This window comes from Tinamus guttatus, unplaced genomic scaffold, assembly GCF_059628265.1.
Source record: "Tinamus guttatus ecotype Peru unplaced genomic scaffold, ASM5962826v1 Tinamus_guttatus_pri_ptg000423l, whole genome shotgun sequence".
Taxonomy (NCBI): Eukaryota; Metazoa; Chordata; class Aves; order Tinamiformes; family Tinamidae; genus Tinamus; species Tinamus guttatus.
Genome location: NW_028288957.1, coordinates 2,781,165 through 2,791,903, shown reverse-complemented (window position 1 = coordinate 2,791,903; position 10,739 = coordinate 2,781,165). Strand labels below are relative to the sequence as shown.

The 10,739-nt window shown below is 42.3% G+C and overlaps 1 protein-coding gene across 1 annotated transcript in view; it reads right to left on the bottom strand.

The window, feature by feature from the left end:
- Positions 1–588: 588 nt before the first annotated feature.
- Positions 589–10,739, bottom strand: part of BMP2K (BMP2 inducible kinase) — a 51,091-nt gene continuing 40,940 nt past the window's right edge. Inside the window, exons 15-16 of the mRNA XM_088531661.1 lie at positions 9,684–9,797; positions 589–2,150 (exon numbers count right to left, since the gene is read on the bottom strand). Of these exons, the coding sequence (XP_088387787.1) occupies positions 718–2,150; positions 9,684–9,797 (1,547 nt within the window). The 3' untranslated portion in view covers positions 589–717. The remainder of the gene's footprint in view (positions 2,151–9,683; positions 9,798–10,739) is intronic.

Sequence of the window (10,739 nt, the reverse complement as noted above, 5' to 3'; positions counted from 1 at the left end):
CTATTTTACATTAATGGCACTTACTGTAAAAAAATAATAATCAAACTAAACAGTTAGGCACACACACAAGAAAAACAAATCTGCCTTTCATCTCTGCAGCTGCATAGATGACTGCCAGGTCCCACGCTATAGCTGTGCTCTGGAATTCTGGGCCTCAGTCCCTTCGGAGGACTTGGCTTCTTTATGATTAATCAAAACAGCTTTCATCTAGGAAGCGAAGACATAATTTTCAGCAGATTACATTAGTACATTCAGGTTCTTCGGTCTAGAGTGACTGAGACACAAGAACCCACTCCAATTCCTTTAGCCTGCTTGTATGTAGGAAAAACCTCTACCAAGTGACTTCTGCCCCTCCCCACCCTTCATCTCTGCACATCACATGGCACCGAGAAGACAACACTGAAGTGCAGAGCAACAAAATGTCCCAGGGCCACCAAATCCGTGGCAGACTATGATTCCTATCAGATTGCTCTTACACCCTGGGAAGGACCTATCATATCAAAATGCTGCTGTCTTCCTCTTCGTCTCCAGATCAGCAACCAAATACGCCATGATTCCGTATTTTGGAGTGCAAGCTGACCACGTTCTCTTCACCGTGAGCAAACTGTACAACCCAGATCCCTGTCAATTCAACAGATACGTTATTCCACTAGTTAAAACCTGTATTAAAAGTAACCTGGAGAGATGGGTGCGGCTGGGGAACCCCATGGGAAGCGTCTACTGCTTGGAAGGAAACGGAGCTGCTCCAAAGGGATCCAACTCTAACGCCTGTTGCTGCTGGGTCTGGGCACTCTGCACGACCAGTTCAGTGAAAGGCACTGCCCCAAAGTCATCTGTTTTTAGTCCATCACCACTGTGAATGGCCCCATGCAAGGAACTCTGCCTAGGTCTACCAGCCACTACTACAGTACCGTGATCCCCACGGTTGTCACCCAAACCTTGATGCTGGGGATGACGCATCAAGTCAGGGGGGTGGAAGGGTTTGGCTCCAAAAGGATCCAGCAAACTCTCGTCCGTCTGCAGAGGGTTGGTTCGATCTTTGCTGTCAGTCAAAGAAACGCTTATGTTCTCTTTGGAGTCCGAGATAGTGAGGAACTCGTTGCTGCTCTGCGAGTCCCTGCGACCTGCCTTCTTGTGCCTGCGGGCTCTCTCGGGAGTGCGGTAGCTTGGTTTCAAAGTCTTTTTTGTGGTGGTTGGCGTGCCGTGGTGGCGCTTGCCATTGTTCTTGGACACTTCCTGCTTCATGCGCCTTTGGCGGGACGAAAGCTTCTGCAGGTTACGCTGTTGTTTCACCCTGTGCTGCTGCTGACTCCCTGTGATCTCTTCAAAAGGGATGAGTCCGAAGAGGTCCTCTTTACTTCCACCAGTGTTTGGGAGAAGGGAAGGCTGGAATGGGGTGCAGCCAAAAATATCGACACCCCGTGGAGAAAGAGGGGAGAGCTGAGTCTCGGCTCCTACCACCTGGCCCTCTTGCTGAGCCACCTTTTTGCTGAACGGGGCTTTTGTGAAGACATCAAAGTCATCCTGCTCTTGGTTCAGGCCAGGAGAAGCAGCCTGAGAAGAGACATCTTGGTTACTCTTCTCTCTTGCTTGTGGCTGAGGCTGAAGAGCAAAGAAGGGCACAGCCCCAAACACATCAAATTCTTGGCCAGAGCTCACCTTGGTTACAGTACTTGGCACTTCAGACAAGGAAGGGAGCATTAAACTGGTTTCTTTAATTTCGCTGCTGCCAATGCCCTCTCTAAATCTGCTGCTTGAGAGCCCTTCCACGGATTTTTGCTTGCTACGATCCAAGTCCGAGTCAGAGCTTTGCTTCTCTTCCTCCTCCTCCTCTTCCTCAGAGTCCATGAGGAGAGGCCGGTGGCCTAAGTTCTCCGGCTCTGTATCGTTGTCATCATTGAAGTCTCCATTCTCACCTTGCAACACTTCCTCATCCTCCTGCTCTTCCTCTTCCTCACTGCTCTTTGGAGAAGGAGGATCAGATTCAAAATCACTCTCTGACTCATCGCCACCTTTCACTTGTCCCTCTGCAGTTTTCCTTCCTGGCCGTGGATCTCTAAAAGCATGGCTCAGCTTTCCAGACTTGGCAGGGCTCCCTAAGTTAATCTCTTGAGCGCTGGCCGAGTTATCCATTTGTTTTCCTGGGGAACCTGCAGGTCCAAAGAAAATGTAAAACAAAACTTTAAAAACTCTCCAAAACCATCAGCACATATTTCCTGTACTCCATGCCCACACAAAGAATCAATGCAAGCATACGTTCTGTAGTTACCAAGAGGAATGAGCAGAGGTGGCCTGAAGAGACAGCTTTTCTAATACTCTGCCCTACTTAACCAGCAGATCCTGCAGCAGTTCCAAGAGCAACATGTGCAAGATATATATATTTTAGCTTTATGTTTTTTATATAACAGGCTAACTATTTGTTGATATACTTAAGTTTTGATACTGTGCTCTAACAAATGTATCCTTTTCATCATGAAAACAAACGAGTGAAAACAGCAAACCAACCAACCCAACACCACACAGCAACGGCAGACAGATCATTTCAGGGCTTGGTACCACCTCTCCCAACAAGTGAGGGACAGCCTAACATTACTGTCCTACCAAGAAGCCTGCTGCGCAGTTTCTGCTCAGCTCCTTGCAGCAACTGAACAGTCAGGACTTGGAGAGCTTGGCAACAAGCACAACACAAGCATTTCTCGTCTCACTAGCAATGGTCACATACAGAAAAGGAAACACGCACAGAAAACCATAGGGACGTAGCAAGGTCATCAGCTAATACCATCTCTTTCCACTCGCCACACGTGGAGCAAGGATCAAAACTTGGTACGCTGCACTTCCAAGTGAAGCTCTATTCCAGCCGCGCTAGCTAGCCCAGTATCATCTACGAACCTTCAGATGACAACCCCAACAAAGGCCAGACCCCCTTCCTACTAACTAAGCTGCTGTAGTGCCCCAGGTTACGGGCCTGCTTTCAGTCAGGCACTGAGCAACGCAGTGACACCCCCACCGCACACGCTACCCCACACATGTCCCTCTTCCCTGCAGCTGCTTCCCTGCTCACCGGCCTATTCACTGGTGGCACAACTGACCTCAGGCTCTAGTTCCTAGATGCTTAGACACTTGCCATGCTAAGTCCCTTAATTTTAATCCAACAGCATTGCTCTGAGATACAGCATATCAATACCCAAAAAAGAAATACTTTGGTGCTTGAGTCCACTCTGTGGTTTGCAGAGAAGTCCACACATACTGCAGATGCAGTGCCTGCCACAGCCCTGGGGAAAGGGAACGTTCCTGGTTCAAGGAATTAACAAGCTCAACACACAACACGGCACTAGATTCTCAGAATCCCACCCACCCTAACGCAGCCCCTTTCACCTGCAGCTTGCTCAAATGGTCATTCTCATTCCAATCAGCTGAACCTAAGTTTTACAAAATCAGTTCCTTTCTTTAAGCACAAAAAGAAAAAAGCCAATTTCTTCATTCAGGAGCCATTTTATCCTTTCACAATACATCCCAAATTAAAATAAAAAATTAGAGATTTTACATACGTATTACAGTATTTTTACATGCTCAAAAGCAAGATGACTGAAATGACTTAAAACATCAGGTGGTTAAGGATTTGAGCTGTTTCTCATTTGCTTCTGGTGTCAGATTGCTTCTTATCTATTCTAATTTTAAATACTACATATTTGGTTTGCCAATAAATTAAAATCTGGATTACTTGTCTGCTTACTTTAGATTTCCCCAAGGTATAGCCTTCACATAGCACTATATAACCCCAAGTCATCCAAATCCTGTCATTTTCAATATTTGCTGGAACACTGCAATGTTAACATAAATGCAATTAGATTAAAAGAAAATCTCTCTAGGTTAGATGTTAACTACGCTTATGTTCAGGAGAAAAAAAACTTTACATCTGTGTCAGTATCCATGTGAATTTATACTCACATGTGGTGCCTGCACATCTACACTTAATTACTACTTGCTTAAGACAGAAGTCTTTTTTGCAATACAAGAACTGAATCACAGTTTTATCTCGTGCACATGGTTCACCCAAATGATTTCAATATCGTGCATTAATTATTGCCACAGTCGCACTGCCTGGAAAACAAGCTGCAAATGACACTGGCAAGACAGAATTCTACCCAAGCAGCTGCTGACCTGCTGAACAAGGAACTGAAACCACGCAATACTGACCAAGCAGACAGGACTTGATAATGCAAGACAAAACATTCAAAACAGCATTTTCTAAGCAACATTTAATTTACTACCAGCACTCAAGCCATTTTTATGCCTGGCTACTGTCAACAGAAACACCTATGGTTACCACTTTGCTGACAGCAATATCCTGCAAAAGGAAAACAGTCATCTGAAGTTCAGAAACAACTTTTTTTTTTTTTTAATCTGCATTAACACCCTAAAATTTGCTTCTTGAATCTAACAACTACCGCTGCACTGTATAGACAATGCATTTCTAGATGACAGATTTTTTGGTTGAGTAGGCGCTCACTGGCTCTAGTAACAGCTCGATATTATTCGAACTTGAACATCCACATGCACGGGAGCGTGTATGAGAACACGTGCCCAGCCTCAATAGCAAAGCAAGTAGCACCTCAGAGGACTCTGGTAGCTGCAGCTTTCTCTTGCGCTGCACTTTTGAAGAATGCAGTTTTATTTTTGAAGCATTTTACAAGTGGTGACCTTACTGCTCCCCCAATTCGTACGTTTTGGGAAAAAGGAAGCAGCTTACTTCATTCTCCGGTTTGCGTTGACAGCTTGTTACAGAACAGTCAGCTCCACGCAGACTTCCGTCCAAGACGGAGCTCTTGCCCATGTCCCAGGCTGACGTGGTCACACGTGATCCAAGAGACCCACTCTCGCATGTGCTGTGTCTTCGCCTTATTCCCAGTGGCAGGGAAAATATTCCAGTGGACCAGTGTCAAAACCAAAGCAACAGAACAAAAAACAAGCCCCGCAAGCTCAGTCATTCATTTATCTGTCACTTCTAAAATCGTAACAGTAATCTCTCTTCTAACTACAATTCAACATCTTTCACTCCTAAAGTAGAGAAGTAAATAAATACCTAAAGCCCTACAAATAGAAATTTAATGCCCCGAAAGAGAAAATTCCATGGTTAATGACTTCTTAATGCTCTGGTCAAATAGATTTCAAAAATGAAGTATTCTAGCACGATGATTTCATACCATCTTCTCAATCTGAACTGCTGCAAAGAATCTTCATGGTCATATTTATGAAAAAAAAAAAACAACGAGAAAAACCCACTGAAAAATGTGAAGGAACATCTGTTTGTAATGTGCTGGTGGGATTACTACACTTCTAATCAGGTTTGCATCTTACAGGGGACAATTGTTCTTCATGCAAATGAAAGCCAGGTGGAACATCTTTAATCATATAAGAAGATCCCAATCTTGAAGGAAATTTTCTGTTCTGATGTTCTTTTTCTAGACATCCGATTATAAGCGGATGAATTCCCCTTAACAACTGCAGTAATTACATGCCTTCTGCTGGTCCATCATTTTAGGGTATTGCGGGGGTGGCAAGAGAGGGGCTTTAAGCTTTCTTTGAATTGGGAACATACTGCCGCCATCATTCCAGAGCAATTTGCCACATGTCAGGCCCAAGGATTACCAGCATGTTCAACTAAATCTGCACTATTTCTTTGACAACAGCCAGAGCAGCAGCTGCTGAATTTTGTAGTCAATTCACTGTGTTTGCCACCTTTATATCCAAGGAGGGCAAAAAAAAAAGACGGGAGGGAAGCTGGATGCTATGTTAAAACATGCGGAGGGACAGCATGACACCGCTTGTCCTAAGGCTTTGCTAAGAGAAAATAAACAAAAAAATCACCACCCATGCCTTTCAAAGAGAAAAGGCAAACTACTGGTATAGCCAACACATATCATTTATTCTTTTCCATGTGAGCAATGCCAATTCCCTTTGTAAATTAGCCTGTACCTAGAAAAGGAAGTATCCAAAGAGAAACTTGACAACGGAAAACATTCTGTACCTCCATCCATCAGATAATATCCATGTCCGAAAGCCCCAGGGAAGGAAAGGTTACTAAGTACCATCGACATTTTTTTCCCTGAGTACAAAAGTCACATATGAGCTACAGTTTTAACTGCAGAGTGATCCAAACTTGGAAGACTGTGCAACTGTTGTACCAAGTTGGTCATCTTCAGCATTTTCCAGAATTCAACCCAAAACATGAAATGCTGAAGAAATGTGCACTGATTGCATTGATACTCAGGTGAAACACTACAGGAAGCTGGTCCATGTCATCCTTTTGGTACTTTCTTCTCATATTTCACATTTCTTGCTAAGTGATAACTCAATATGAGGCTCATTTAAGGCTTCTCCAGACGTCACTGCAGTACGAAGTTCCCAAAGCTGTGGGACAGAAACTAGTAACTGTTCAGAAACTCCTTAGGAACAATATATAAAAAGTATAGCCAAATGACTAGTCATTGACTGCATGTCTTCATGCCAGAAGAAAACAGTTTTCAAGTGCAAAGTAGTGAATATGGAGAAAAACCCAAACAACAAAGAAGAAAAAAGCTATTGCAGTAGGCACACAGTTGATCAAGAAGCAGCATCCTATAGTACTGAAAATGCATGATACCAATATTCATCAGAACAGTTAAACAGATGACTAAAGCTAGAGACTTATTCTAACAAGGGCCAAAAAGCAATTCACCAAGGTCCTCTATGGGAGCAAAATGCCTGACAGATCACCTGTCTCAGGTTCCATACTTGGAAGGAACTCCCAGTCCAGATTGCCACATTTCTATGTCTTATGTGGTCCATCCACATGATTTGGAGAGCTAGTTTAGGTAATTTATTACTTCTCAGAATTCCAGCAATCAAGCGAGGGAAGCAATGTTGATCTAGCGGAGTTTAATGCCACAGGAATTCTGCTATAGCAACTGTGAGATGTCAAAAAGGCCCCCAGGTACAGCTCAACAGCAAACCAGCTATAATCACAGCATTTGTTTCACTGTAGAAAAACTCTCTTTTACATTTTTGAAACATTGAATGTAAGATGCTGAGAAACAATGTTATAACTACAATTGATTAAAACACATGGAAATCAAGTTTCTACCCCAAAATGCTGATTATGAGAGCAAGTTTTTCCACAACAGTCAGGCATTCGAGAACTCCAAGTTGTCTCCCATGTGCCAGGTGACCATCCTAACTGGTGCCTTACTGGCTAGTCAACACTTCCTCTTCCCAATAATGACTTCAAAATGATTGTTTTTAAGACATCAAGTCGTGGAAATCTTTCTCAAGGCAACTGTTGCTTCTAGCCATCTCAAGTTGGAACTCATTTCTACTTTCCCATAGACTTTCAGGCACTAAATAATATGGACAAAGAGCTTACACGTATTGCATGAAAAAAAATTAATTGGATATAAACTGTGGGAAACACTGTGTGTTTTCACACTGATTTCCTACCAACTGTAACAAAAGGATGTGAACAGCCTTCCAGCTAATTCCTTACCACTATATACCTTTGCATATAGCATGCCATACATGATGTTGCTGCCTCTTCATTCCCACCTGAGAAGAATCCAAGCAGAGATGCCCTAAGGGGCAAAGTGGCCCTTGTCTGTCTGACTTGAAGTCCTCCTGAAGTGCACTATGAGCTCCAGAGCGAGGGTCCCAGATGAGCCATTCCTGAAGCCTCATCATCCTTTCCAGGCACAATGATGAAAGGCTTCCAATTGCAAGCTCGGTGTGTCCCTTGTCCTTGCACCATCTTCCCAGACCAACATGAATAGATCTGATGGCAATTCTTTTGCTAGACTACCAGCACCCTTTGGAAAGCTGTCAAGTCGTAAGGATGTTACAGGACCTTTTGTTTTTTGCTACTATCCTGTATTACATGCTAGATTAGTATCCAGTCAAGTGCTCAGCCCACCACAAAAACCTTACACCTCAGCACCAGAATTACTTTGGGCAACTCTACTCACTTACAATTTGTGTACAGCGTTTATGAACCGGAGGGCAACTACACCCATTAAAAAAAGTCTTCCTTGAAATGAAGGAGATGCACACGGTCTTAAATTCCAATTACGAGCTAATAAAACAAAAAGCCACTGAAGAGTCATAATATTGTTTCAGTAAAACATCTAGCAGCATAGCTTTCAAGCAACAGCTCACCACTTCAGCCAGCCTGTTCCTCTGAGCCATTTCCCCCACCCCAAAGAGGAGTTGCAACTCTACAGTTTTAGCCAGGTCAGCATTTAAAGCTCAGACCTGAGAATAAGAAAAGAAAATTCATTTGATGCCACATGGTGAGGCTATTGATTTCAGTCTAAGCTATAATAGAGCTTGCTGACAAAGAGCAGTTGAGCTTACACACCTTTCAGAAGCCTCAGGAAAGAAGAAAGAAATCCCTAGATACACAGGTAAGCAGAACAAACAAATACCTAAATAAACGGGTATCTGTACTTCCAAACTGGAGAATAAACAACCGACAGCCACCACTTCAGATTAAGGGTAACCATTGTTTATTTTGTCCATGGACTTAGACTCACATACAAAATCAAGCAGCCTTTATGAGCACAACAGTGTAAATTTTTCCAAATCCCCATGCATAGGCAGGGAGAACCATAGATCGTGTAGAATTAATTCAAATCTTCTTGAGAAGAGAAGCAAAGTTGTTTTTACAACCAACTGCCTTATAGAAAAAAGCAACATTCCTTCTTCATCATGTGTAATGTAACAACAATTGTGAGTATTAAGCCCCAGTAAATTATCTTCAGGAATACAAGATGAAAGGAAACATGGATGCTAGGTGAAGTTCACTCCAAGGCATGCTATCTCAACTTTCAAACTAGCTAAGAATAGCTCTGCAGTTATATTAAGGCACTTTTATCTTACTTAGGTAGGTGGCTAAGCAGGTCCATAAGCAATCAAAACTATTCTTATCATTTAACTGTCACCTGGGTTTTACTTCACCTCAAATACCAAAGTTATGAGCTAAGTGCTGGATCAGCTGAATTTTAAGTGACCATTAAGACAGAGGATGATGCAGTTCTATATTTAAATTCCAAAAGATAAATAATATATCTTACTCAATCCAAGTTAAAAACAGTAAGTAAACAACAGTAAGCACTCCGCTCAAAGTGTATGTTTAATGTATTATATGTATGCATCTGTATACACACAGCCATACATATGTACATACACATATGCACATTATAGGCACACACCCATGCATACACACACATATTCCATCTGCAATCCAACGATGCACTTGAGCACAGGGAAGCTTACAGTCTTAACTTGGCTCGAGAACCCAAGTGAATGAAGCAATGTGTTAGAAGTAAACTAGAAGTAGCAATATTTGGTCTTGGTAAGTAGTTCGTATTCAGACAATTTTTCAGGCCCTTCTTCAAGTTCTACATAAATGATGCAGACCACGTTCATCTGACCCATTTGCACTGCAAAGACTACATAGTCTGTACTTAGTACAAATACCAGGGAGTGAATGCAGAGGTATTTTTTCTTTTGGAGATAATCAACATTTAGAAATTTCTTGAATTCATCACAAGGCAGCCAGCACCTTGATCCTTCTTTGGTCATTCAACTCAATATATCTATTCCCACAGATACAGATATATGCATGAGGTAGTGATGTTACAGATGTAACTTGCCTGGGTGAGAAATGAAAGGAACAGAACCAAAGGGATCTTCTGGAGGATTGTTCTGTGGAACAGAATGTGGCTCCACAGTCTTATCTGAAGATGAGCTCCTGTCCACCAGTCTGTCTGTAAAAAATAAAATGAAACAGAACAAAAAATAAAATAAAATAAAAAATGGCAGGTCTTATGCCAACATAAAAACATGTAACTGTTTGTGGTGAAGGGGCTAGGTACCCTGCGTTCAGATTTTCAGATAGCTTTAAAAATATCCCCGCATCTTGAATCCACACTTCCTTGCCTTTGACAATACTTATCCACACAAACCTTCTGTAAATCCCCGTGTTTCACCAAACAAAGCACAGGCTTCCTGACAGAATGCTTTACGTGAGGATACCTTTAGCAGGTTATATGCAGCATATGTGGTCTGTAATAGAAATTGCTAATCTTCTGTAGGCTGTTAAGATGAAACCAGAATCTCTATCAAAAAATCACAGAAATCATTTATCGTGTCCAAGTTTTGGCCGACCTCTACCACAAAACCAATAAAGCAAACAACCACAGAAAGAATAGCTAGAAATACTTTCTGATAAAATAAGTAACATCTCACACTAACTAAAAACCATTTGAACATTATAAAACACGAAGAAATGTAATAATTGTTTTGTAATGCCTTTGTTCCTTAGGATACTGGACTAGCTTTTTAAGACAAAAAATAAATTTCCAATTCTGTTGAAAATTAAAAGGGTCCAGGAAAACATATCACCAATTCAGAAGCGCCAGTGTGACTAATTTTCAATCTTCAGTTAGCAAATCCCCTATGCAGAGGAAATAGCATTTGGCTTTCCTCTACTTTCATAGCAACCAGCTGCTCCTCTGAAGCGCTTTCAGCACAACTCCTTGACCATTTGCTACTGTAGGGACACAGCTGAACTGTGCCCAAATCACATACCAAGCCACCTGCATGTTTGCCATTCCATCCTCCAACACAGCAACCAGGAGGTTTTCCTAAAAGCAACCACAACAGAAGAGACAACAACCTCATCTACCTCAGCTATCTATTAACCTTAC